Raw genomic sequence first — 26,509 nt, forward strand, 5'->3', positions numbered from 1 at the left:
GCGGGGGGGGGGGGCGGAGGGAGCGGCTCCCGCCTCGCGCCCGGGCCGCGGGGCTTCGTAGACGCCGCTCCCCCCGCGGCCGGGGCTCCCCGCGTACCTGGTCCGACATGGCTGGGCGCGGGGCGGGCGGCGGGCTCGGCTGGGCCGCTGCGGGGCTCGGCTCCTTTCTCTGCCCGCAGCGCAAACACAGGCCGCGGCGCGGGCGGGATTTCCTGTGCGCCTGAGCTCACTTCCCGCCGCCGGCTCCTCCCCGCCCGAGCGGGGCTCGGCTCTGCCCGCCCTGGCTCGTTCCGCGTTGGGACGCGGGGCACGGCCTACTGCGCTGTTGCTTATCGGCCGGCGCCGCGCTAGGCCCGCAGCGGACGCGACTCATATCGCGGGCGGTGCGGCGCCGACGGCCCGTTTTGCCGGGCAGCGGGCCGGGCGGCACTGCCGCTGGGGGGAGCGCGTCAGTTCAGTAACGCTCCCGACGCCCTTCCCCAAATCGGCTTCGAAACGACGCACGGTACCAACAATAAAACAAACCTCACCCTATAGGCCGTTGCTACTCACAAGCGAAAGCACAGCTCTAAATGCAGAAGGGTAGCCGTATACCGGTGTGGCTGTAGCGTAAGACCTGAGCGTAATTCTTAACGTTACCCATTTTCTTACACAGTTCTGCAATAAAAGCGCACGCTCGCACAGCTGCCTGCCCCCATACAGAACAAAGGCTCGGCTCTGACACGTGCACGGCCGCACACACCGCGCTGACTCGCCGCTCCGCCTCGTTAAAGAAGTCGCGGCCCCAGGGCACGAGCTGCGTGCGGTGTCTGCGGAGCTGCTCCTTGACCTGTGAGAAAGATGGAAAGGCATCAACAAGCCCACGCTCCTCTTCTTCAGCTGAGTAAATTCAATATACTATATATTCACAGTTAAAACACTACCACACTGCTTTGAAGAAAACAACATGCACACATAAGGCTCTTCTCAGAACACTCAAAGCCATCGCTGCTACCATTGCTCAGGAATTAAATGAGACTATTGTGGGAAGTGTTATAACTTCCTTGATTCTCCTCTGCAACTAATCTGTCACCTGGAGTTGGTGAGCTCCCCTTCATGCCCTCAGGTTGAGGTGTAACTCTGTACTCGAGGCCACAGATGCAGCCGAGCAGAGAAGGGCTGCAACGCTCCTGCTCAGAACCTGTGAGAAGCCTCTTTAACCTACCAAACCCAGGTTTTTTAACATTAAATACACCTAGTTGGCTCTTAACGCTGGCACAGCTGCTCAGGAGCAGGTCATGCTGGTAAAAAGGGTGAATATAACGTTCCAAACGACATCCTGGGCCATCAGCACTGAAACGGGGCTTTGAACGTAGGCGCATCAATCTGACAACGACCTCCTGAGGTGAACGTTGCTTCTTTGATAATGCTATTAGTTACAAGGCTTAAATATTCATTACAATATCGAAAGTAAAAAAGAACTCTCACGGCAAAAGAAAAAAAAAGAAACACCCTTTGGAATAACGCGAATCCCTGTATTTCAGGCTGCTGGCCTCCCAGCGCACCCCTTACACAAGCACAGGGCAGGAAACGCAGCGCTGCTGACTCATGGGGATGATTGCATAAAAGGCAGTAAGGCACGGCAGCATCAACCCGGGTGCAACAGCGCCCCCTCCCGGCGGGCAGGGAGAGCCGCGCGCTCGACGGCAGCACAGGCAGCTCCGAAAGCAGCAACGGGAGCACAACAAAAGAGGGACTACGCTCAGCTCGTACCCACTGCACGGCCCTCGGTCGCAGCACAGCCCAGTAGGCTACTACTTATAGGCAGAAACTTGCATAGCGACAGCCAGACTTTCAGCGCCCTGCCTTCGCGCAGCCACTCCCGCTAAATGCCCGCCCCCATAGGGTAACGGTTATACATGCGGCAGCCCCAGCCCCGCCCATTGCGCGCGTCCGCCGCGCGCGCCTCCCGCCACGTGGCCCGTAGGAGCGCGCGCGACGGGCGGCCTCAGCGCTTCCCCTACCGGTGAGGTCACTTCCGCTGCGCCCGCTTCCTCTTCCGGTGCGCGCGTGCTTAACCGGGAGGGGGGGGTACTGTGCGTGCGCGCACGTGGCTGTGCCGCCCCCGGTCCTGCTCCGCTCCGTTGTCATTATGTTGGTGCTGTTCGAGACCGCTGCTGGCTACGCCATCTTCAAGGTAAGGCATTGGCGCGCGGTCCGAGGTTAGTGAGGCGGCCGCGCCTCGCGCCCGGTTGGGGCCTGGTGGGCGGCGCGGAGTTGTGGCGTGTCTGTCCTGGGGAGGGGAGTCGGGTGTTGGTCAGTATTCTTCGTCAGACCTGGGGCTTCTGCCCGCAGCAGCGGAGTTAGCGGGAGCCGGGGGGGAGGCCGAGAGCCCGCATTGCGGGTTGTATGGAGGAATGTGGGTAGCTGCTCCAAGGTTCCAGGCTTTGGCCTATCGTTCTGCTGCTTTGTTGTTAACGAGAGTTTTATTTTAGCGTGAAAAAAAAAGTAACTAATGTGGTGATGAGTCAAATTCAGTGTAACACTTTGTCTTTGCATAGTAATGCTGAATGTCAAGCCCTGCTTAGCTAGGTGGTGGAGCTCAGGCTTTGTCCCACTTTGCTCTATGCTGTGCTGTCTCACCTCAAACACTGCGTGCAGGTTTGGGCACCGCAATGTAAGAAAGGTATAAAGCTATTAAAAAGCATCTGCAGAAGGGCAGCAGAGATGGGGAAGAGGTTGAGGACAAGATGTGTAAGGAGCCGCTGATGTCCCTTGGTTTGTTCAGTCCAGAGAGCAGAACTGAGGGGAGGCCTCATGGTGGCTGCAGCTCCTTATGGGGAGCAGAGGGGCAGCGCTGAGCTCTGCTCTGTATGACAGCGACAGGACCCGAGGGAACGGCATGGAGCTGTGTCAGGGGACGGGCAGCTGGGGGTCAGGGAGAGGTTCTGCACTAGAAAGCAGTGGGCATGGAACAGGCTGCCCAAGGAAGTGGGCACGGCCCTGAACTGCCGGGACTTCAGAATGTGTTTGGGCAGTGCACGTGGGCAGAGGTTTGACTTTTGATCCTTTGTGGAGCAAGGAATTGAATTCAGTGATTTTTGAGGGTCCCTTCTGACTCAGGAGGTTCAGTGATTCTATTCAGTAATTCTGCAGGAGTCAGGAGGGGCTGTAAACAGCCCATATTTAAGCCAATGAAACCAAGGTTGGCTTAAAATAAAGGCGGTAGAGACGCAGAACTGAAGAAACTCTGCTGCAGAAGTGTTGCTGCTGACGTCAGCAGCTGCGTGCTGGGCCCAGCTGTGGTGTCCCTGCCGGGCAGCAGAGGGCGCCAGGCAGCAAGCACCAGCATTCCCTTGCAGACTTTAAACATACCCTGGTAGAGCAAACTGCGTTTGTGTGTGGGTTGAATGCAAGAGAGCTGGAAGCTGTCTGTTAGAACCGAGCGTAATTAACATTTTATTAAGATGTGTATTTGGGAGCATGTTTTGTTTTTCCACGCTTGTTCTGTTTGTAACTCCCCATGCACACTGCACATGTACAGGACAAGGAAGAGTATTCCTTTCCTCCACGCACTAGCTGCAAGTTTATGTGATTGTCATATCTGTATGTTTGTTCTGTATCCAAGTAATCACTATAGTGTTTGGGGTTTTTTAGACAGCTTCTAAAGATAGTTACTGTTTAGTTTGTTTCTTTAATTCCTTGAGAACTGAAGAGAATTTAGGTTTCAGAACTTTTGGAAACAGTTGTCACCCACTTCTCTTTTCAGCAGTGTTCAGAAGCTATCTGTAGCCAACATAACTGTGCTCTGCCTTTATGCTTTGGTGAACAGAACCATCTTCCTTTGCAAGCTGAGTGGCTCTTCAGCATTCTCTTGTAGGTATTGCTCCCATCAGAGGAGTGAAGAGTGTGTACGAAGTAAAGGCGAGTGTTCTAGTTCTTGGAAGTCTTGTTCCAATATATCTCAGTATTTGGTGGGATGTAAAATGCCCATAGGCAGCCATAATTTCTGTATACTAGCAACCTTGATTATTAGCTTGTATGCTTGTGCTTTTCTTGATGTCTGTTTATAGAGACAGAGAATTCTCTGAGCTTCAGGATAGGAAGGACTAAGCCACTCCATATCAAAGATGAATCCAAAGCAAAGAATCAATAGGCTGGGGAGGGGGAGATGTGCCCAAAGGTTGTCTTGTGCTTGAGAGACCCGTGGGAAATGAGTCATCATGTTTATTTGCTCAGCATTAATTTAAAAAAATAAAGAAAGAACCTCCTTTGACTTCAATTTAAAAATCTGCAAGGGTGCAAGAACAATTTTTGACCAAATCAAATTGTAGTTGTGTTGGAGCTTGTCACAACTTAAATCCAGCATTTTTACTGAGGTATAAAGAACTTAAAGTTATAAGGATCTTGCTGGTGCTGTTCCCCTGAGCAATTTTCTAGGAATTTGCAGTACACTCAGCATTTTGTGAAATGTGTGCAGGGTCTAATGGCATAATTGTTATCCTTATCCTGTTTAAATACTGAAAGGGAATCCCCTCTGACCAGAGGTGGATTAAGCCATTGCTCTGTCTTAAGCAATTTTAACTCAAATGATTACTGAGCTGTGGTGAAAAGTCATCCCTACTGTGATGTCCTTTCTTCCTTGGGCTCATTTGGATTCATGAAAATAAGGTGTGGGATCACTCCTTCCTGTGAGGTGTCCCAGACGTGTTTGTATTTTCCCAGAATAGAGACAGGTTTGGTTTTGGGTCACTGGGGTTGTGAATGAATCCTTTAAGAGGTGGAGCAAGACCAGTTTTGATAAACAAGGAGAGGGCTTTGCTTTGATGGTGCAGGTTCAAAAGGACCTAGCCATTGTTGAGCAACTTCTATCGTGCAGTTGAAAGCAAGTGTAATTCTGTAAAATCAGTTGCATTCCGGGTGGGATGAAGATGCTGAGACGGAACGGTGAGACTGGAGATTACCATAATTGTGTTTGTTGACTCAATTTGCAGTAACTTCCAGTGGTAGGATGTGCCATGAATCTGTGCCGGGTCATCTCTACTGAATGCAGGTTTGAAGGTTGTTCAGAAGTGCTTTAATATACTTGTGTTTTGTTTGTTTTTTTGTCTGCAGGTTCTGAATGAGAAAAAACTCCAAGAAGTTGACAGTTTGTGGAAGGAGTTTGAAACTCCTGAAAAAGCAAACAAAATGTAAGCAGCCTGATGTGGGAGTGACAGCCTGACTTTAGAAGTACATAGCTGCCTGTATAGCTCTATTAACCTAAGGTTCAGAAACAAGTGTTGACTTTTAAATATTGTAAAACTTAAAAGCTGTGAACACCAGTAAGGTGAAATCAAGTACTATCTTGAAATGATATATATGTGTGTGTGTGTGTATAGCTGCATAATTAAGCTGCAGAAGTTATTACCAGTGCCACTGAAGAGAGGAAAGAACAATATTATAAGGAGTTTTGGATGTTCTGGCAAGAACATCCAAGTTTATGATGCTGAAACTGGCTGACATAACATGTTTTTGTGCTCGCAGGAAATTCTTGAAATAAAAACCCATCGTGGTTCAATCCAGCTGAAACTAATTGCATGTGAAACCTTCTGTGAGTTGAGAGCCAGCGTTGCTTCCCATGCCACCAATGACTGTTAGTGTTGCTGAGCAGCTGCCTGGGATTGCAGTGCCTGCTGACCAAGCTGGCCTTCCTAGCAAATAGTCCTAAGGCTGGGAACAATGGTGAATTCCTGCCAAGTCTGCTTAGGGTGTTTTTATTGGAGCATTTCTAACCAGCTTTGGTTAGAACAGATACCTCTGAACAAGCTATGACTTGTGAGTTGGATTTGTACTGCTCTGGAGGAATATTTAGAGGAGAAGTCAGAATATTCCACATTTGTCTGTTTGAAGTGTTGTTAATCTTGTCTTGGAAACATCATCCTGGCCACTTGCTAGACAGCATATGGCTCTTAATGGATCTGTTCTCTGATCAAGTTAGTTCTTGTATTTCTAATGATTCTAAAAAGGCATCAGAATAAGCCTGGGGCTTTTGTTGGGCTTGTGTTCTTAATTCAGGCATTCAGCTTTATCTGTGACCTTGCTTCTTTTGCAGATACTTGACTCACAAAGCACAGTGGTTAATCAAAACTGGATTAGTTAAATGCCTGCCCTTGACAAGGAATTTACTGGATTGTGATAGCTTCTTCACTGGGACTCTAGATATCAACACCACAGATTATGTGAGGGGGAGAAGGAACTTGAGCTGTGGGAGTTGGCACAGTGTGTTTAAACGCTGCATATATGATTTTTGGCTCTGGTGAGCAGTTAGGCGATGGAAGAATTTTCTGTTTACTGGCTGTTTGTTTTAAGCTCAGCTCGAAACTTCTGTTCTAACATATAATTACAAGGGCGGACTTGAGGATTCAGGGGCAGTGAATCAGTTCAGTCTTAAAGATTTGAAGAATTCTTGGTGGAAAAGAGTGTTAAATCTGCACTGTGCAGGCTGTGTCCCATGGAGGCAGAAGGTTCTCTTGAAGATGAGAAGGATAGTGTTATCAGTCAGCAGTAACAATCATGGTGCAGTCTTGAAATTCATGTGGTTAATGTCTGTCCTTAAATATCAGATACATTGCTCCTTTTCCTTTTTGAAGGTCTGAATATTCATCTCTGCTCACTTGCAATCGGAGGCAAAGAGGGGAACTGTAATAGTGAGGGCAGGAAAAAAAGCAAGCGAGCTTTTTTTTGGCATCTAGTTTCTATATATTTGTTTACATGCTTGCATTTTTCTTTTGCAGAGTAAAGCTGAAACACTTTGAAAAGTTTCAGGACACAACAGAAGCGCTTGCTGGTAAGGGAAAGTTGGCGTTGTTCATCAAAAAATAAAAACAAAAGCCAGCCAAACAACAACAATCTCTAACCTGTTGGACAATAGTTCACTCATTGCTTACCTCTGTCTGCTGTTTTTTCTTTGCGTAGTTTCTCAGTAATGCATTTTTCAAAGGCATCTGCTTCTGTTATTTTATGAGGTCATCCACCCACTCTACAGTGTAGTAGAGACATAACGAAGTCTTACTTTTTTCATATCACTCATTGCCCAAGCAATTTGCTAATGAGCGCCACGTAGAAATTTGTTGTGCATCGTCTGTTGTCAATGATGGATACTTGTTGGAACTGAATGTAGCTGATTTGAGGCAATATTTCGTCACTACCACTGAGACAACAGACGATATCAGACTACATATTATTATAACTGCTTGTTTTATGGATGTGTTATACTTTTTATTTTGCAGTGGAAAAAATGCTGATATTGCACTTCAGAGAAATTCAGGTGCTTAAACAAAATTGAAAGCCTTATATTCAGTAATTTTTACTATTTAAACACTTAAATTCTCAATGCTGCAAATTAGTTTGAACAGAAAAGATGAAAGTGCTAGCTGGTTGTTCAGGGATGGCATGATTGTTAGTGCTGAATGGATTGGCAGTGTATAAATTCTGTAAGTGGATGTTACACCTCATGTTTACTACCAAATAATGGATTTTCATATTCTAAGATAGTAGGGGTAGCTTTTAGAGGAAGGTAAGGAAACACTGTGAAAATGGAGGTGTCATATATGCAAATGAAAGAGTTGAGACTGAAGCTGCAGTATATTTCTCTGGTGTGTTTTTTGGCAATATGTTGCTTTTGCTTAGGTTTATGTTCAGATCATGTATTGCTAGTTTGATTTGAAAATATGCGGAAAAAAAAAATAAATCCCAACACCTGAACAACAAAGCTATAAAACCAACAGAAAATGCTAGAGCTTTAGAGCTTTGAGTCTATCTGGAAAATGGAGAAGATTACTCAACCTACCTATGTTACATTCATTTTGAAGAGATTGTTATGTAAGTGCCTGTTTTATGAGGCTCAGGAGCTATTGGCTATCTTGAAAGTTTCATAACTTATCTCCGTTCTAGAAAGGATGAGAGGAAAAAGGTAAGTGAGCGCACAATTTGCTCTTGCATTTCCTTAAGATTCTAGAAATCAAAAATCACTGGCTTGTGTTCTGTGTGTTATGTTGAAGATGTATCAATCACAGAAGTTCAGTGGAGTACGAAGTTGATCTGCACAAAGGGCTTTATTTGTGCCATCTTAAAATATATTGTGTGGGGTTGTAAACCTCTTACAGGTCATACTTAAGTATGAAAAGAAGCCATTTGAAGTTCTTCAGTCTATGTGGTGTATGCTAAAAGGGTCTGTTTCTGACTCCCTGATCCGCGGGTGTGCTGGGTGTTTTTTCTTGGGCTTGGAAGGACCGTATGTTACTGCCAGCACAGGATGCAAATAAGCCATTACTCAATTTAAGTGGATAAAGGGACCTAGTTAAGTAAATTGTATACAAAATGTTCCCTTAAAACTTTGCTTTTGGAAATGTGAAATTTACATCTAAGACATATGTATGGGAACTGTTGGATCATGACCTGAACCTCTGATTGACCACCTGAGGCAAGCGCTGAGTCAGCTGTGGGAGCACAGGGGAAGGCAATGCAGCTGTTTGCCAGGAAGGCTGGAGCCTGGCTGCACCTCTCCTAGACTCCATTTAAGGGCTGACCCCCACTGGGGAAGGGTCTTTTTCTGGAGATTGCTCCTTGTGGAGTTTACTGTGAGCATTTCCATTTATTTTGACTATCTTTCCACCGTGATAATCTTACTAAGCCTAACCTCTGTATACTTATTGATCATACAGACATTATGTACTTGTAGCATTCCGTAAGCAAAATTCAGAAAAACTGAATTGAAAGCACATGAAGCAAGGCAGAACAGGTGGAAAAATGACTCCTGATCTAGGTCTTCAATGGGGCAAGAATGTAATTTCCACGCCGTGAAGTGGTATTGCAGCTCAGACTAAAGCTACTGTGGCAGTCAAAATAAAAATACCAAGTTAGAAGTCATATAGTTGCAGGTTTTAAGAAAGGAATGAAACTGCATGTTTGGTGGTCTTGTTTTCTACAGCATCTACAGCTCTTGTAGAAGGCAAGCTCAGCAAGAACTTGAAGAAAATTCTCAAGAAGATAGTGGCAAAAGATGCCCATGAACAGTTGGCTGTAGCAGATGCTAAACTTGGTGGTGTCATAAAGGTGATTATTGACTTTCCTGTTTTCATCTTTGTTTCATACTACTGAGATCTTATAAACAGGTTCTAGAAAGATAAAAATTATTAGCAATGGAACCTGCTGCCACTATGGTGTCTGTGGTGTGTAGAATCGCTGTTCCTTATGATCAGTTGTCTCCTTCAATTCTTGCCTACCAGAGGAGCAAGTGCTGTAGAAGTGGTCTGCTTTCTCTGGTACCTCCTAACTGTTAAATCCTAGATTCACATCTCATGTCTGATTGCTGCCTGTTTCAGAGAGTTTTATTCAGCCACATTCGCATCCTGTGTTAGATTGTTGTGGGATGCAAACAGAGAAGGCTTCAGTGTTGAAGTGAATACTGCCAAGGACTCTGACCTAATTATTCATTCTTGTTCTCTGATCCCAAACCCTGAAGAAATGAAAACTCATATACTCTGCCTTTGAATTTTCTCTCTGGGACCAAACTGTTTCCAGTAAACTTCAAAATTGTGATTCTGCACTTCCAGTGCCTATGTAGTAAATAGGGGCTTAATTATGCATCTCCTCTTCAAACTGGGATTGTTGGATACGGTGTAGTGAACTGAAGTTGTCACTACCTTAAGCATGAGAAAATACTTGAACCTGTTGAGTGACCACAGAATTGCCATGGGGAAGCCAGGCGTAATGAGATAAAGCTCTGGAAGAAGGGATTTAGAGAAACATTATTGTCATGTCTGACTTGGACTCAACAATTTCCATCTTACAGGATAAGCTGAATTTGAGTTGTATACACAGCCCGATGGTTACAGAGCTGATGAGAGGGATTCGTTCACAGATTGAAGGGCTTATTACAGGCCTGCCTTCTCGAGAGATGGCAGCTATGTGTCTGGGTCTGGCACACAGGTGAGTTCCTAGCACAACTCTCATGCTGTCACTACCCTACTTCTGTGTCCTTGGCTGCTCTGTGCTGTGATATGGTTTCGTATTCACTTTATAAATCAACATACATGCGTACTTGAAGCCTTGTTTCACAGGGATTTTCCACTTTGCAGCCACCTTCTTGGGGAAAGGCTTCAGCCTCACTCCAAAGTTGATAGCTTCTTTTCCCTTCACCAAACTAGTTTGGTTTGTAATGTCTCTGTCGCAGCTGAGTGGTTAATTTAAAACTCCATTGCCATTTAGAGATGGGAGAATTATAGTTTGTTGATTTACACTGGCATACATGCGCATATAACGTGTATAATGTAAATATTAAAGGCAGAGAGATCTTTTCCTTCTCACCATCATGCCTTGCTAGGTTTAGTGGAGCAGTAGTTAAATAGAAAAAAAATACTGGATCAGCACAGGGTCAGGCATACACTCATGTGCAACTTTTAATTCATTTTCTAACATGAGCTTGTTCTGTAGCCATTGGCAAGTTAGAGAACTGCTTTGTTGTAGCTAATTCTTTAAAATGCCTTTGCTGCTAATGGTGTCTAGAACATAGGCATTAATATTAAACAAGAAAAGAAGATGTAAGTGGATATCATGTGTTTTACTGTAGAAATTTTTAACATATATTGAAAGCCAGATGATAATGGACATTCTCAGTTAGTGAGAGTCTGTTCTGGGAAGTTTCTTCTATTACTTCTCACTGCCATTGCTGATATTTGTTGCAGTGTAGTTTGTCTTTTGTGGATCACTTCCAATTGCTGCAGAACTGAAAGTGCTATTGACAAATAATTTTTGCGGGAAGCAATGCAGAAGGAAACCAGAAACCTATTTCCTGCCACAGTGTTCATGCTCAGTCTGATGCACATGATACAGTTAGCCTTAGCTTTCACTTTTTTCACAGCATGTGCACATGTATATGTCACAGCTGTTCAACATATGTTCATCATATGTCACAGGTTGGGTCATCAGGGCTTCTTCAGTGGTCACAAGTGGGAGTGGTCAGCTCCACAGAGTTGAGCTGGTATGAATGAATGCGTGGACAGCCATGTTCCTGTAAAATAGGGATGGGTGGGATGTGCTCTGCAGTGGGATGTCAGCGTACTGATGAAATTATTTCTGTATCCACAGCCTTTCTCGATACAAGTTGAAATTCAGCCCAGACAAAGTAGATACCATGATTGTTCAGGCAATTTGTAAGTATATTTAAAGCCTAAATTATTTATGGTTCAGCTTATGTTATTTGCCTTCTTGATGCTGGTTGCAGAAAAGCATTGGTGTCATTTTTTTTTCCCTTAGTACGTTACGGTAAATCATATTGTGTTTCAGCTAGGCATAAGGTTAGTTATCTCAATAGGATTTCCCACAAACAGTAGCATTGTTAGGGTCGTGCGGTAAGCCAATGTCCATTTTCTTAGCATAGAGATCAGCTGAAATACAGGCAGTGTAAGTTCAGTCCTTTGAGGACTTCACTTCCCAACATGTCTCACCTCAGTTGTTTTGGGAGAGTGTCTGGGCCCCACACAACAGGGCTTTCTGAATCTCCATTTTCGTGGTAGGTCACATAGGGAGCGATTTGGAGATGCTCTTACTTCAGAGGTGTAAAATCCACTGCAGTATTTTATGCTGCTTTCCATGCCCATGCTTTCTTAACGGAAAACAGATTGCAGCTGTGAACACAGATAGGGACACCCATTCCTCATTTGTCTTTGTAGGCATCCACATCATAATCAACATTCTTGCTGTGAGCAGTAGCGAGGAATTCTGTTTTGAATATTAATTCCCAGACTGCTGTCAATGATGAAACATAGTTAAGCTGAAAATAATGATTTAATTCAGTTACTTCGTCACTACCACTGAGACAACAGATGGGAATGTTGGTATTGCACTAGAGGGAAATATTTTAGCCTCGGGGCTCTGTAGCAATATATGCCGTGGGTGTTACATGTTGATGTTGTAAATCCAGTTATCAGTCGTATCTTCTAGCTGGTGAGCCTGTTGGATTTGGAGGATGCATTTATACTATAAAGACAATTAAAGGGCTTAATATAATGAAGTAACTGAGTACAAGATACATTCTCACCATTAGGCTTTTTCTGTAAAGTTTATTAGGTGGCTAACTGTTACATCCATCTTGTGGGTGTAGCACTTCTCTGATAGACAGGGAGAATCACAGTGGCTCCTGTACCCCGTCCAAGAGAATGCCCTTTGCAGCTGTTAAAGGAGTCTGTTCTCCAAGGTGGTCCCAGTGGTGAAACTTTCAGACCACGTTTGTGGTAATTCTGATGTTTCTGCACTGTTGTGCCTACGATCATGCAGTTCTATGAAAACCAAAGACTTCTATGTTACTGAAGCTTAAGTTTCACTCCATAAAATCTTGTTGATAAAATATGAAGTCTGCTCCGAAGATAATGCCTCCTGTTTTGTTATGTTGGCCAGCAACATCAGAGGTGACTGTCGGTGCTGTGGTAGTGGAGGTAGAACCTTCCCACCAATATTGCGTTATATTTTGTTACTGTGTGACATATGGGAGCAGCGGGGCTGTCTTACAAAATGGCGTCTGACATGGACGCATATATGGAACAAAGGTGTCGTTGAATTCATCTGTGTGGAAAAATTGGCACCCGGTGACTTTCAATGATACTTGTTGAACATTTCTGGAGACCAGACAGTGGATGACAGCACAGCAAGGCAGTGATGACAGTGGGTCCGCCTTCTGGTGCAGACTTTTACTAATGCAGCATGCAGACTTTTTCACTGCTGGTGAATATGTATAGCTAATGGTGGTGACTGTGATGAGGAAAAAAAAGTGTTTGGTAGTTGAGAATTTGCTTTATCAAACAGTGGTGTTGTGCTTTTTGCATCTGTTACAGTTTCCATGGAAATAAATAGGAGGTATTACTTTTGGAACAACATATCTTTTATCTCTGTACATTGTTTAAATTTGTCAATTTAAGAGTTAACCATTTCTCAATTTCCTTGTAAGAAACAAATGCCCGTTCTTGTTTCTCATAGCACTTCTTGATGACTTGGACAAAGAACTGAATAATTATATCATGCGCTGTAGAGAATGGTACGGTTGGCACTTCCCTGAGCTGGGTAAAATCATCACAGACAACCTAACGTATTGTAAATGCGTGCGGAAAGTTGGTGAGTAATGAGGAGGCGGGAGGCTGGGGAATGCACTGTGTACTAATGTGAAATGTTGTGACATCTGTAGACCAGAGCTGCTTGCTCTCCAGCAGGTCATGGTGTCGTGTACAATCCTACCATCAAGAGCAGCGTAAATAGGGCCAGTAGAGAAGTGGTGTATAGTTGCCTCTGTATGCTAATGCAGTTTGAAATTCTGAAGCTTAGTATAAAGCTAATATCATATGACCAGCCAGTTCTTCATGAAGACCACCAGCATACCATAGAATTAGAATTAATCAGCTGATCAGTTTGCATATTAGCTGCCAAATAACGATGTAAAGGGAATCATGGCCTGTTTGTGGCTGTTCCCTTTGACTACAGCTGCTTTTTTTTTTTTTCCTTCTCTTCCAATTGTAGGAAGAATTACTTAGGCCTGGTTAGTTAAAAGTGACTGCTTGCTTCCTGGTATTCTTCCTTTGTAATCTCGTGACTGAGAATTTTACAGCAAGAAAATACTGAAAAGGTGAAGTATTTGGTGTTACAGAATAAAGGCTTTTTTCTAGTTCCAAATTTAATTTTCCTAGCCATTCTCAGGTAGCGTAAATAAAGCCTGAACATAAATGTTTATTTTGGGGGTTTAGGTTAGGATGATAGCAGATTTAACTAACTGTTATTTTAGCCTTTATTTTTGTCTGTTTCTGTTCTTTTCATACTTGCTCATCTTGCACCCACTACAAACATGCTTTCATCTGTCCCCTGCAGGAGATAGAAGAAATTTTGCATCTTCTGATGTTTCTGACATCCTATCAGAGGAGATTGAGGAAGACGTAAAAGCTGCTGCTGAGATTTCCATGGGAACAGAAGTATCAGAAGAAGATATAAACAACATAATCCATCTCTGTGATCAGGTATGTACACATATATGAATAGCAGTGGAAATTCCACATTGCCTCACAACATCAGAGATTCTTCTACCAAGGAGAGGCTTTCCTAGGGTTTTTCTAACAGTCATGATGGCAGTGATGATTCCTATATTGTGGTTTTCCTGATGTACAAACATGAGGGTGCACAGTCACTACCTCATCTGAGCCATCTCAATCTGTCCATGTCTACTTGAAGCCTTCTGCAAGTGTTGTCCTTTTGCATGGAATTCTGGCATCGATCTGCTTTTAAGCCCTTAGGAGAATGGTACTGTGCAACCTCTTTCTAACCTGTCAATTTTGAAGCTGGGTGGTAAGCCCTGGGTTAAAAATTAGCACTGAGGCCTAAAAAGAATCAGGAGCCCTCTCCTTTCATTTGTATTGCTTATGAACTCCCTCTGACTTTGGTGCCAGCTGAATCCCTTTGTGACTTTACCAGGGAGTGGCAGGGTTAGGAATAGCAGTTCCTGTTCTCAGTCTAGACTGGGCTGCTTTTTTATGTGTGTTTTAGTTGAGTGTATTTGTATGGAACAAGTAAAGACCATTTATCCTATTTAAAGAGAATGGTGACAAAGATTTATGTGAAAACTGAATGTTCCAGTGTTTTGTCCTAAAGAAAACGTCCTTACTAAGTATTTTTGTTCTGCTTCGCTGTCTTTGGCATGTTGTCAGCTCCTTTATCAGGAGCTCTACTGAGAAAATAGGTTGCATGAGAGAATGAACAATACAAATCCAATATACTTCATGGATGGAACTCTGCTCTGGGAATATGCCCTATATAAAGCTTTCTGTAATTGACTCTTGACTGTGTAGTTTGCACTGCTAGCCTCCTTGGTTGGAATTCTCAACACTTTCATTTAGGGCTTTGATTTGTCTGTCAGCCAATTCTGATTTGTGTAACTAAACTTTGTATGCCAGGTGATTGAGATCTCTGAGTATCGGACACAGCTGTATGACTACCTGAAGAACAGAATGATGGCCATTGCTCCAAATCTCACTGTCATGGTGGGTGAACTGGTAGGAGCAAGGCTCATTGCTCATGCAGGTGGGTCACCACTGTCCATTGTAAATAAAGCTTAGTTGACCTCATCAAAAGTTGTCTGTCAGGAGCTAATTGGCTAAAGGCATCATGCAAGACAGTGATGAGCATCTCTTGAGAATATGAGTGTGAGCTTGGTACCGGTCTGTGATGATGTAGTTCTTGGTTGGCCTGAATCCTTTTGGAATATGAGGGCAACTTAAGTCACTACCTCTTCTGAGACACTGAGCCCCCTTCTGACAGTCCAGTCAGATAAAATACTAAGAAGCTGGCTGCAAGCATTTGTATTAAGATTGGCTCAAGGTAGCAGTGTTATTTTGGTTATCTGCTGCAGTTGTGTGATGATGTATTCTTGCCGGTGGACCTGGTCAGGAGTAAACATGACTCTTGTACCAAACATTTTATTGACTCACCCTTCTTTCCTGTTGCTGAAGTCAGAGACAGAGTTAGTCTAAGTGTGAAAGATTGAAATGGCTTACTTGTTCTTTGGGAAATGGGCGTGAAGCAACTTGTAGAGAAATTGAGTGCTCAGATATTCTGCTTTTGAATACTGTAGGGATCTAGTATTATGCTTGTTTAGCTGCTCTTCCGATAGATTATATTCCTGTGTCACTTCCTTTTAGGTTCTCTCTTGAATCTAGCAAAACATCCAGCCTCAACGGTTCAGATATTGGGTGCTGAGAAAGCACTCTTCAGAGCACTGAAGACTAAGCGGGACACGCCTAAATTTGGCCTTATCTATCATGCTTCCTTAGTGGGACAAACAACTGCCAAGAACAAAGGAAAGGTGAGTATCAGAACTGTTGAATCTTGGCTTTTTTCAGAATGTGGAAGTGTGCCATTGAGATGATTTGAGCTTCACATTAAGGCCCTTTCCTTGGCCTTGTCTCCTGTTCTGCTTCGTGGTTATACCAGTATCCCACAGATCTTTGTGGTGTCCATTCCTGTTGACAAAGGGGAAGGGGGTGGTCTGTTCAACACAACTCTGTAATAGATCCATTCCTGCTGAGTTATGATGTAACACTGGTTTTCTCAAGAGATATTGTACTGCTTTATTCTATGTGATAGTAAGCTAAGCTGTGTCAGGCATTAGTCTTATTTGAAAATCAAGTTCATACTGTGTCCTGAAGGTAGTAACTTTCATGGCTTACATTTAAAGAGCTTAGGTTTTTGTAAAGCAGCTGGATGGAGACATCTTGAGTTGTGAAGAAAGCTATTCACCTGGAAATTATACCTCAAAATGACCAGGGATAAAACTTGAGGTAGAGTGGGAGATGTCTAACTTATTTGCTAGGTTTAGAAGTGTCCCCCTACTGATGTAGAAAATATGGTGTTACTTAACTGTCTGTAAGAGCTAAAGAATGACATACTAATTGTTTTCTGGACTGGATGCTGCTAGGAGAAGGTTGCTTTGTTCTTCTGTTTGTGGTTATGGTTTCCAGATCAGAGTGAATCATTGCCTTATGTTCAGTCTTAGCATTTAATATTCTTTTTGCCTTGCCCAGATTTCTCGAATGCTGGCAGCTAAGACTGCCTTGACTATTCGTTACGATGCCCTTGGAGAGGATACCAGTGCTGAAATGGGAGCTGAGAACAGATTAAAAGTAGAGACAAGAATGAGGCATTTGGAAGAGAGAGGAGTAAGCATTTGGGTTGCTGCATGAAGCCGACTTTCTTGGAAAATGTGACTTCTGTACCTCTTCTGTTTCTGGCATGGTTTTCTGATACATTGCATCTTTGTCATTGTTACTCTGTAGCTTATCTCCAAACCTTATCCGGAGGGCCTGTGAGCTGATGTCTGTTTTTATTGTTTGTGTGGTTCCCTATGTATGTTATACTGAAAAATGCTGGCTTTGAAGAAGCGAAAATGATCATGCACTTATATTCTAGTACATTTATTTTTTAATTGTAAACATATACTTGTTATGTCATGGCTGCTTTGCCTAAGAAGGAAGCCAATTTGTTTATTTTTCCTCCTCCGCTCCATTTCACATTGTGATTTCCCAAAATCTGATGGTGTGTAGAGTTCAGAGCTTTCAGAGCCAAAGCTAGATGTTATTTGCATCACAGAAGAGCTGCTGCATTACCCTCTCATCACCTAATACGCGTCTTGCCTCTCTGTACCTGCTGTTCCATCTGTTGCCATTGGCATAACATACTGGGACAACATAGGATTCACTTTCCCCTTTTAGGTAGTATGCCTTCTGCACGTGGTCTTGCAAGCTATGACTACTTGCAGCCTTCCAAGCTATATCTGCTGCTATTATGTTGTACTACTGGCACTGCTAGTACCAAAAAATAAAAAAGAAAAATCCAGAAAAACTTGCCAGTTCTTCTTTGAGTATTTCATGGGACACAGTACTTCCCATGGAAACAGAAGGAAGAAGCTATATTAGTTGATACCAAAGTACCAACTTATCTGACAAGTACAGATTTAATCAAATCAAGTTTTGAGCCTGTGTTGTGGTTTTAAGGTCAGCTTTATGCCAGCTGTAGAATGATACCTACCCTAACATACAGTTGTCCTTACAAAAAAGAAAGCGTGCACAAATTTGAACTAGCTCAGTGAATTTCCAATTTTGATCTTTTTATGTGGCTGTGCTATGTTTGATCCCATGCTAGATGTCCCTTAGTTGAGCTTGCTTCTAGAAGAGCAGTATTAGAAAAGCATGTCGTGAGGCCTTTCTCACCTCAGTTGTCACCCTGTTGCTATTCTAATCCTAGGAGAAAGACTTGTACAGTTGTGCCAGATCCTGGCCAATCACATAAGCCCATCTGTCCACTTCTGATTCCTTTCAAGGGCTCTGAATCTTGTATTGTGAATTGTTTCTGTTCTGAGTAATTTATTTTTCACTTCTAAATTTTCTTTTAGATAAGAAGAATAAGTGGCACTGGAAAAGCCTTGGCCAGGGCAGACAAGTATCAAAACAAGAGGTGAGTAGTTTTTCTTTTCAGCTTGACTGAGGGTAAATAACTCTTCATACTTTTATTCCTAAGAAGTTTTTTTCATTGCGGGTTGGATTGCCTTCAAATCCAGAAGACTGGATTTCAAGTCTATGCTCTAAAACATTGATACCATGTCCCCATCACTAATGCAAATTTCCATGTTCCCACATTGTATGGTTATAGTGAAGCCAGTAAAGTAGTGAAACAGTCCTGATTTTCTACCAGAAAATTGTTGACATCATCAGATAACTATATAGCAGCTTTATTTAATGCAAGTGTGAAAAAGTTAGAATTGAGAAAATTGGTGTTTATATGAATTTCTTGGATATGTTTGAAAGCTGTCCTAGAAATCTTATTTTTAGGAAAGTAAACATACAAAAAACCCACTTGTTTTGAGCAAAGCTTGATCTCCTTGTTTAGGTCCTGTAGCAGAGTCTTAAGGAACAGATAGAGTGGTTTCTGGTGCCTGAAATGAGTGAATTGCAGCTTTGCTGGCTGAACATCTAAGGGCTGGAATGTATTACTGTTAATTTGAGCTGTGATGTCTGAATTTTTCACTTAATTTATTTGCAGGCATTTTGCTTAACCTGGCCTTCCCATTCTGGTGATTCCTTGGTGTAGAAAGGGCAAGTGCTTGGCAGAAGTAGAGCAGGCTGTTAGTTCTGTCAGAAAAACTAGCAGCATTGCATCCATTTGCATTTACCACACATCTTTTTCAAGGCTGGCTGTAACTTGCATTTCCATTTGTGAAGTGTCTCAAAGGGTAGTGATAGTTGTGTTTTCTGGAGCAGTTTTTGAAAAAACAACTGTCAATAAATGAAGCATCAGTGTGTGTAAGGAGGCAGTAACTTAAGGTGTTGAGAAGACAACATACTTGTAGGTTTATGACCTCTTGAAGTGAGGAGTGGTCAAGTCCTGCTGGGACATGTTCCTACTCTTAGGCTTGTTCTGCAGACGTGTAGGCTTGGGGGAAGAGAGGCTGAAGATAACTTCGTGCTGTTTAGCCTAGCTTGGCTGTCTGAAAGGGAAAGAGATTAAAAATACTCATTTCATGCACTCAAAATAATTTGAATTCCGGAATTTCTGAAGTTTTATTTTCAGGAGCATGTTTACTTTCTGAAAAAGTTACAACTACTTTGGCCATGATCTGTACACCAGGTCAGTCTCCTTCAAGTTATCTTCATAGTAGCCATACTACTGCAGCTTTGTGGATATTGTTTGAAGGGCCAAACTAGTGTTGTAAGGATATTGGCAAGAATCTCTTAGTCTTGTACGGAACTACATACCCAGCATTAATTACATCACAGTAATGTTTCAGAAGTTTGTTGTCTGACTACTTTGCAGAGCTGAAACAGAATCCACTGTTCCTAAGAGGCTGTGTAGTCAGTTTCTGCCAAGCAACATGCTGTGATCACAGCCATCAGAGTCTGTGATGCTTAGAGGAGAAGTTGATAATGCTACCTGCTAGTATTGCTGTGTGTTTCTCAGTCTGGTCACTAGTCTCAGTTGCATTTGCAACCTCTGCAAGGTAGCTACTTCAGATTCCTGCTTTAGAGAAGTTTAGATGCTCACATGTCTGGATGGAAAATAGTTTGGAGTTACTGTTTTAGAACTTCTTTCTCTTATAGGAATTCTGTTCTGAATTAAAAAAAAAATTGCATTATTGCTATTAGTGATTCAACTGTCCTTGAGAAAGTATGGTGGAAGAGAACTGTGTTTAAGGGCAGCTGGTTCTCTGCAGTCTCTATAAGAGGTAAAGGCTGAACAAAGGACCTTTTGGTATTCAGATAGAGGTGGCTTCAGCCACAGATTAGGTATTCTCCTCTCTTGTGAAGTCAGTGGTACAGACATGAGCCATTACTTTGCCTTCTAACTTGTGCCCTGTGAATGTGATGGTGGAGAAACAGCACAGAAAAAGCAGAAACAAAGCTCTTCCCAGTCCTGTGTTTCTGATAACCCTAGGGGGGTACGCTTATGAACTCCCCTATTTGTAGGGAGCTATGTACTTGTGACCATACAACAGTGATAGGAAGACTTTAAGCTGGCAAGAGATAAAATGGGTAACTTAAGTGCTTTGTAGAATCTCGGATATAAACCAGAACTGAGCTCTTGGCTGAACTGATCCTTCTCTTCAGATCAGACAGTTGTACTTCATGGGATATATTCTGTACTCCTAATTACTGATGAACCATTCATGCGTTGAAGAAAGGGCCAACTACCTGTAGATGTTTTGTTAGCTGAGCAGGATTGTTTTGCCAATGTTTTCAGGAGATTGTGTTGGAAAGCTCACTTCAAGATCTTACCTGGAGGCTAGTTCTTCATTACCTGAACTGACTTGTTTTCTTCATTACAGTGAAATAAAGGTGTATGATCCTTCCGGTGACTCGACGCTTCCTGCTGTTTCAAAGAAACGCAAAATTCAGGAAGTGGAAGAGCAGGAGGCAGGGGTTGCGGTGAAAGCGAAGAAGTTCAAGGCAGAGATGAAAGGTTAGTTGTTGCATCTATGCTGCTAGCATGCTGCTGTGTGTTTTGTGCAGTCTGACGGCCATCCACAGGACCTGGTTGCTCTCCTTGGTCTGATGCAGTATATTAATAATAATAAAAAAGAATCTTCTGATAAAACTGCTGTAGGCATTGAACATTTTAACAAGTAAGAGCTCTACTTATTCTTGCACTGTATAGTAGGCTCATCTTCAGTGACTCTTAGCGTCTAGAAAGAAGAAAGTTCCTGTGGGGGAGAAAAACAACTTGCCTGAGTTTTCTTTAAATGAATGCTGTTTTATTCTGTATAGGAGAGTTCCAGCACATAAAAGTTGAACATCAGGACTTGAGGTTAAATGACCCTTGGAAAATTCAGTCTGAATTTATGGTACACAAGGAGCTATTGTCTATAGAGCTAAAACAACTGTGGCGACAGTTGTTCTGTTCTTCTCTGAGATACTGTGTGAAGAAAGGTTTGGGGCTGTGGTTTCAAAGCACTCTGTTTTGTGGTTCACTTTGTGCAACGTTGTCCCTCTTTTTGTGCGTACACTTGCAGCACCCCTAAATGGCTGGCCTAATGCTTGCTATGACAGTAGAGTACCCAGTAGGTAACTTGGAATGACTTTAAGTTCCTCTTGTGAAGCCCTGAACTAGATCGGGCTTGAGCTGCTCCCAGTTCTATCTACTGCTCATGTCTGCAGACTGGGGCTGTCAGAGCCTTTTCTTTCTGTCTTCCTCTGTGCTGCTGTGCTCTAGAGAAATCAGAGGCTGGTTATGAGTAATTGTGCTGACTCTTTACTTAACGCTCAACTTAGAGAGGTGATTTTTCCAGATACTGGTTTGTTAATTGATTCCTGGTGTCTGTGTACATGTATGGAGCAACTTGTAGGAAACTGAACTTAGGAGAATTGAAATTACACGGGTGGGGGAATTCTTTGTACTTTAAATCTGAGATATGTGCTCCAGCTTGTTCTCGTGTGCTTATCATAATGAAACAAGGACACTTGAGTACTTTAAAAGTTTGAACTTTGCCCATTTGGTTTTTGTAGAATGTGGGTGTTTTCACAGCTACTGCTTCTGGTAGTCCTTTCAACTAAATCCCCTTACTATAGCCTCAGACTTGTTCCCTTGGGTCTCCTTTCTGTTACAAAAATATTGATGTTTTGTAGGCATGAGCTCCTTGCAGGTGAAGTATTACAGTTATTTCCAGCCTGATCTCTTACCAGTATGAGGATGGTATTTCTATTTGTAAATGTTACTCAATGATTTGTGCTTTTATAGAGGTAAACTGTTTCTGTTTTCTTCCTTTGCTTTATTGAGAATGTTGGAGCCTCACAGTTGCCCTTGAGCTACCAAGACTGATTTGAGCTGTAGAGAGTGTTCATAAGAATACTTACGAATTACTGAAATCTGTGCTGTTTGATTTTTCAAAAAGTTAATGATACCCAAGGTACCTGAAAGAGTAGGGCATCCTTTGGATGTTCATAGCTCCTATTTTTCTTCCCCAGATCTCTATATCAAGTGTGTAATTTTGAGACAGTTTGGGAACTAGAGCCCTACTGTGTGCCAAATGCTTGACAGACTATGGAAGAAGCATACAGCTTATTTACCTCATAACAACTGTATATAGATTTCATCCCTTCAGCATCCTGACATAGGCTAGACAAACCATGACCTTGCTCTTTTTCTAGTTGATATGTCTGCAACAGCATGCTGGTGAGGTTTTGGTCCAAGAAGTTTGTTGAGTAGTTATTAAGTTCTGAAACATACCGAAGAGTACAGAGGAGGTCCCAGCATGAATATTTATGTTGCATATCTGCTTGAATATGTACAAGCATTTCGGTTTCTGCTGTTCTTGGCTCTATTCTTTTCAGTACAGTACTCTCTTCTTCGCATGTGCACTACTCTTAGGGTTTTCTCTGGTCAGAGATTACACATACATTGTGTAGGAATTCTCTGCCCCCTTCCTTCCCCTTGCTGTTTGTGCAGCTGCATAATAAGCAGGCACGGTAGAAAAGCAGTCCAGGAGAAAAAAAATTCTTCAGCCAAATCAAGTTTGATCCAGTCCATATCCCATGAAGAAGGTAAGGAATGGGAATGAGGTGGAAAGCTGCATTGAAAAGTGCTTTGTCAGACTACTGCTTTAACATTTGTAGTAGAGGGGAGCAGTATTTTGTGTTGGGCTAGACTGAGATGTAAATGCAACTGCAAAGTGTGGTGTGTGATGTTTTCTCTCTGCCTGTTAGAGGCGTGTGTGTGGTGGTAGTAACTTGGACAGGAATTTAGTAGCATAGGGGCTAAGGGGGTGGCATGACCTCAAACTACATTCAGCTCTTATGTTACGCCTAAAAGGAACTAAGGGGAGGGTTAGTGCCTGGAATAATTTGTAATCCACTTAAGGAGTTGCTTTTTAATACAAAATGTGTTGATAGTGGAGAATGGGAAGTAGGACTGATGTTTTGTTGCCTCAAGTCTGAAGCTAGATGTGGCCAAACAATATGTACCACCAGTGAGGCTAGCCAGTGCTCCCGGTGAGGTACTCAAGTTGTGTGGAGGCATCAGGTTATAGCAGCAGCTTGTCACCTGTGAAGGTTTTTCTTGGCAAGAGACATCATCTTAAATTAATGGCATGAGCCCTGCAAGGCCCAAAGCCTTAAATGACAGGAGTGTCATGATGTGATGTCCTTACTGATAGGCTGTGTGAGTTAATGGTGTGTGTGGGCATCATAATGGAGAAGGGAGGGTGAATTGGAGGCTGGTGTGTGAAAGCTTAGAGAAGACTGGTGGAAAATGGGTTACTGGAACTAATGATTTTCAGTGCTGTGCAGGACCATTGATCAAACTCTTCTTCTGGGTGCTGCTTTTTGTGCCTTAGTGCCTGAAGCAGCGGCTGGTGGCTTTCTTGTCAACTGCTGTGTATCACAAAGAAGTCCCGCTGGGCTTGAGTGACTTAGAAGTACTGGATCCAGAGGGAGAAGAGTAGCCCCCCTGGAGCCTTTATCCTCATTCTGCCTAGGTTCAAATGTATGAAGTCCTGTGATGAGCTTTGCTAGAAAGCAACAACTTAAATCTTCTTGAAGGCATCTGCTGCCAGCTGTGAGAAGTGACTGTGAGTGTTCAGTGCTTTATCTGTGGCTGTAAATTGTGGCGGATTCCACTGCCTGGTGTTTCAGACTCGATGACACACATGGTAATAGCAAGAGATGTGCTACCCAGTGTTGTGCTTGACAATGCAGAGCTTACTCATCCTGCTGAGTGAAAGCATGTATCGTAGCAAAATGTGATGCATACACTCCTGTCATACTGTATGGCTTTAATGTAGCATAGGGTTATTTTACCTATCTCATATAAGCAGTAGTACAAAGGTGAGTATACTCACTGTTACATGCTTTGTGCTCCTTATGTTTGCACACAGTTAATTGCAAAGCATGTTTATGGCAGAATCCCCTTAAAATCATATATACAGTGAAAAGGTTCCTTTGTTGGGAATCCTTTTGCTATTTTCATTCTGGCATTTTTAAATGTCAAAAAAATGCAGGTATTGGTTGGCTGGATTTTGCTGCAGAAATGTCTAGAAATTTTCTGTACTAAAGCCCATTTTTTGTCTGAAGGCTTTTTGATGGCAAAGGTAGGAGCTTATTTTTGACTCAGTCCTGCTGCTCTGAAGTACTAAACTTGTGGCAGTACAATGAAGATTTTAGAATGTGATTTTTTTATTACTATTGCAGTAATCCTAGTTTTGTGCCTTTCTTTCTGAAAGTGATAAGTGAGTGTGCTTTCAGGCTGAAATGTTTCTTGGAGAAATACAGTGAGAAAACAGCATCTTGAGTCGTGCTTCTGGGTAACAGCTATACATAATTCCAGGTACTACCATTTTCAGTATTTTTGTTTTGTAGCTGCTGAAGGACAGTGGTTACTCCATCATGAATGTGCTCATGAGTACTTCATACTGAGAAACTTGCTATCTAGCACTGACTCAGTTGTGCAAATAAATTTAACTTCAATATATTCCAGCAGCAGGCTGGCTACTGCAAAAGTTATCAGCTGCATAATGGTTCCTGCTTGTTTTCTTTACCTGGAGGCTCCTTAGACTGTGGCATATATTGTTGAAGATGAGTAGTAGTAAATTGTAGTCCTCCTAACACAGTGATCAGATACACCAGTGGTTGGCAAATAGTTGGAAAAATAAGTGTAAGAGAACATGAATAAATCCCTCCTTGAGTTAACAGTCCTCCAAGGTTAATATAAATCTTATTTTTTAGGACAGAGTTTCTACTCTTGCATTAAATATTTTGTCAGCTCAGCATTAGGAGATCTTTGTGTTTTCCAGTCTGAATGACTGCTAATCTGCCTCTTTCCAGTGTGAAGATAAGGGAATCAGTTGCCAATAACCTGCTGCTGGCTGAATGCACTGCTGATGTGGGTTCTTGGGTCCTTCCCTGGCTCTTGTGATGCCAGTGAAAATGTTTGCCAAACTGTGGGCAGTCTCTTTTCAAAAAGAGCACCTGAAATGCAAATAAAACACGCAGGCTTATTTTGAATGTTAGGGATGGCACATAGGAGTGCTTTTTGTGTGAGATGTGATTAGTACTGTCACATTGTCATTTATGTCTTAGGTAGCTGTAAGTTTTGGTGATAGCAAGCAGTAGTCATACAAATAGGGGAGGAGAGGATTAAAGATGAGTGTGGGGACAGCGTGGTATTTTTTGCTTTCTTAATATCCTTGTTGCATCCTCTCAAATCTCATAGCTTTTTCCCTCTGCCTTTTACACTTGTAATTATCAACAACTTGCCTTTTATTGTTCTTCCTTCTTTGGTACAGAAGAGACAAATGTAGAAGAGGATGAGCCTGTCAAAAAGAAGAAAAAGAAAAAGGAGAAGAAAAAACAGGCTGAAGAAGAGGAGGAACTGACAGAAGAAGTGCCTACGAGCTCTACAGTTGAGGTGAGGCAGAACTGCACGGCTGCCTGACACTTTCTAGGATGGACTCCCTCCAAAATATATGGAGCAAGGGGAAAATATTCTTGCCTATTGAACTCCTGTTATGCAGGGACTGTTTTTAGCAACTTCATTTAGTAATATCCATCACTGTAAATTTCAGGAAGAGTTGTATTACATAATAAGGTCTGAGAAATTGTAGTTTCTCAGTGCACTAGTAGTGTTTCCCTTCCTTTTCTGAGCTCACCCCCAGCTTTAGTCTCCATTCTTGTTACTACTTCTCTAGAGATCTCTTGGTACTGATCCACAGGCATCTCTGTTGTTCAGGGTTCCTGTAGAGCAAAGTCTGTGCATGCTGAATAGATGAAGCATCACTTGATGTCTCCTAGCAGCAGCCGACTGGATGCTGTAACTAAATTAATTGCTCAGTTTTGAAATTCTGTTCTTAACATGGAATTTCATCTATTCCCCTTTCGTTAGAGCAGCTACACTGCCTGTTACAGACTGACCACAGCTTGGAGCAGCCAGCAGTGTGCGACGGACTGCACAACTTCCCTTGCTGTGTTCTAACCATCAAGTGGAGTAGCAGCGGAGCAAGGGAACATCTCTTGTGCTGTGCTGAGCATGGCAGCTGGGGCAGATGCTTTGAGTTTGAGCTCTGTTGCTTAGCTGCACGTGTTGTTTTGCTTCTCCATTACAGCTTATTCATAGCAACGTTTGTTTGTTTCCAGAATACAGAGAAAAAAAAGAAGAAAAAGAAGAAGGTGAAAGACGAGGATGAAGACTGAGAAAAGGTGGAAACATAGGCCATAGGACAGTGCTTCAGAGTAGCATTTCTTGACCTAATTTCTTTAACCTCTAGCTGAAAACTTTTACCATTCTATGTTGCTAGAGGGCAAGGAGGTGCATTTGATAGCTGTCTTCTGCCCTGAAGCAGGATACCCCGCTGTCCCTGCTACTTAGGAAGACTGCTTTGTTGTTTTGCAGTATCTTGTGTTGAGAAGCTGACAGTAGATCCTTTTTTCATGTGCAGTCTTCACTGATAAAGAATAAAAACATTTTTATGGAGATCTTA

At 42.8% G+C, this 26,509-nt stretch overlaps 2 protein-coding genes and 4 non-coding genes across 7 annotated transcripts in view; 5 read left to right on the forward strand and 1 right to left on the reverse strand.

The window, feature by feature from the left end:
- The window catches only part of SUMO1 (small ubiquitin like modifier 1), a 10,954-nt gene extending 10,087 nt beyond the window's left edge, over positions 1 to 867 (reverse strand). The window contains exon 1 of one of the 2 annotated variants that reach the window (XM_042822465.1): positions 652 to 867. In XM_042822465.1, coding sequence (XP_042678399.1) covers positions 652 to 852 — 201 coding nt within the window. In that variant the 5' untranslated portion in view covers positions 853 to 867. Of the gene's footprint in view, positions 1 to 97; positions 192 to 651 lie in introns of those variants that run through there. The other variant, XM_042822466.1, reaches the window with a different exon arrangement.
- Positions 868 to 2,028: 1,161 nt separating this feature from the next.
- On the forward strand, positions 2,029 to 26,509 carry NOP58 (NOP58 ribonucleoprotein). Its single transcript, XM_042822333.1, has 15 exons — positions 2,029 to 2,176; positions 5,095 to 5,171; positions 6,756 to 6,808; positions 8,951 to 9,075; positions 9,815 to 9,951; positions 11,110 to 11,174; positions 12,994 to 13,128; positions 13,873 to 14,018; positions 14,949 to 15,075; positions 15,693 to 15,856; positions 16,575 to 16,709; positions 17,942 to 18,003; positions 20,369 to 20,502; positions 25,319 to 25,440; positions 26,166 to 26,509. The coding sequence occupies exons 1-15, from the start codon at positions 2,132 to 2,134 to the stop codon at positions 26,220 to 26,222; spliced, it is 1,584 nt and encodes a 527-aa protein (XP_042678267.1). The 5' UTR covers positions 2,029 to 2,131; the 3' UTR covers positions 26,223 to 26,509.
- Positions 7,099 to 7,187, forward strand: LOC122162415. Its single transcript, XR_006169557.1, has one exon. It is a non-coding gene; the product is annotated as a small nucleolar RNA SNORD70 (small nucleolar RNA).
- Positions 11,763 to 11,850, forward strand: LOC122162416. The gene has a single exon (XR_006169558.1). It is a non-coding gene; the product is annotated as a small nucleolar RNA SNORD70 (small nucleolar RNA).
- LOC122162413 lies at positions 14,122 to 14,205 on the forward strand. The gene has a single exon (XR_006169554.1). It is a non-coding gene; the product is annotated as a small nucleolar RNA SNORD11B (small nucleolar RNA).
- LOC122162417 lies at positions 15,210 to 15,294 on the forward strand. The gene has a single exon (XR_006169559.1). It is a non-coding gene; the product is annotated as a small nucleolar RNA SNORD11 (small nucleolar RNA).

Source organism: Centrocercus urophasianus, unplaced genomic scaffold (assembly GCF_019232065.1).
Source record: "Centrocercus urophasianus isolate 14NV4802_14NV808 unplaced genomic scaffold, USGS_Curo_1.0 seq_20, whole genome shotgun sequence".
NCBI lineage: Eukaryota > Metazoa > Chordata > Aves > Galliformes > Phasianidae > Centrocercus > Centrocercus urophasianus.

Bases quoted from the DNA above. Each gene is read 5' to 3' on its own strand.
- NOP58 (XM_042822333.1), top strand. From the start codon at position 2,132: ATGTTGGTGCTGTTCGAGACCGCTGCTGGCTACGCCATCTTCAAG. The intron at 16,710-17,941 runs GTAAGCATTTGG...ATTTTCTTTTAG, and splicing joins GGCATTTGGAAGAGAGAGGA to ATAAGAAGAATAAGTGGCAC. The intron at 18,004-20,368 runs GTGAGTAGTTTT...TCTTCATTACAG, and splicing joins GACAAGTATCAAAACAAGAG to TGAAATAAAGGTGTATGATC.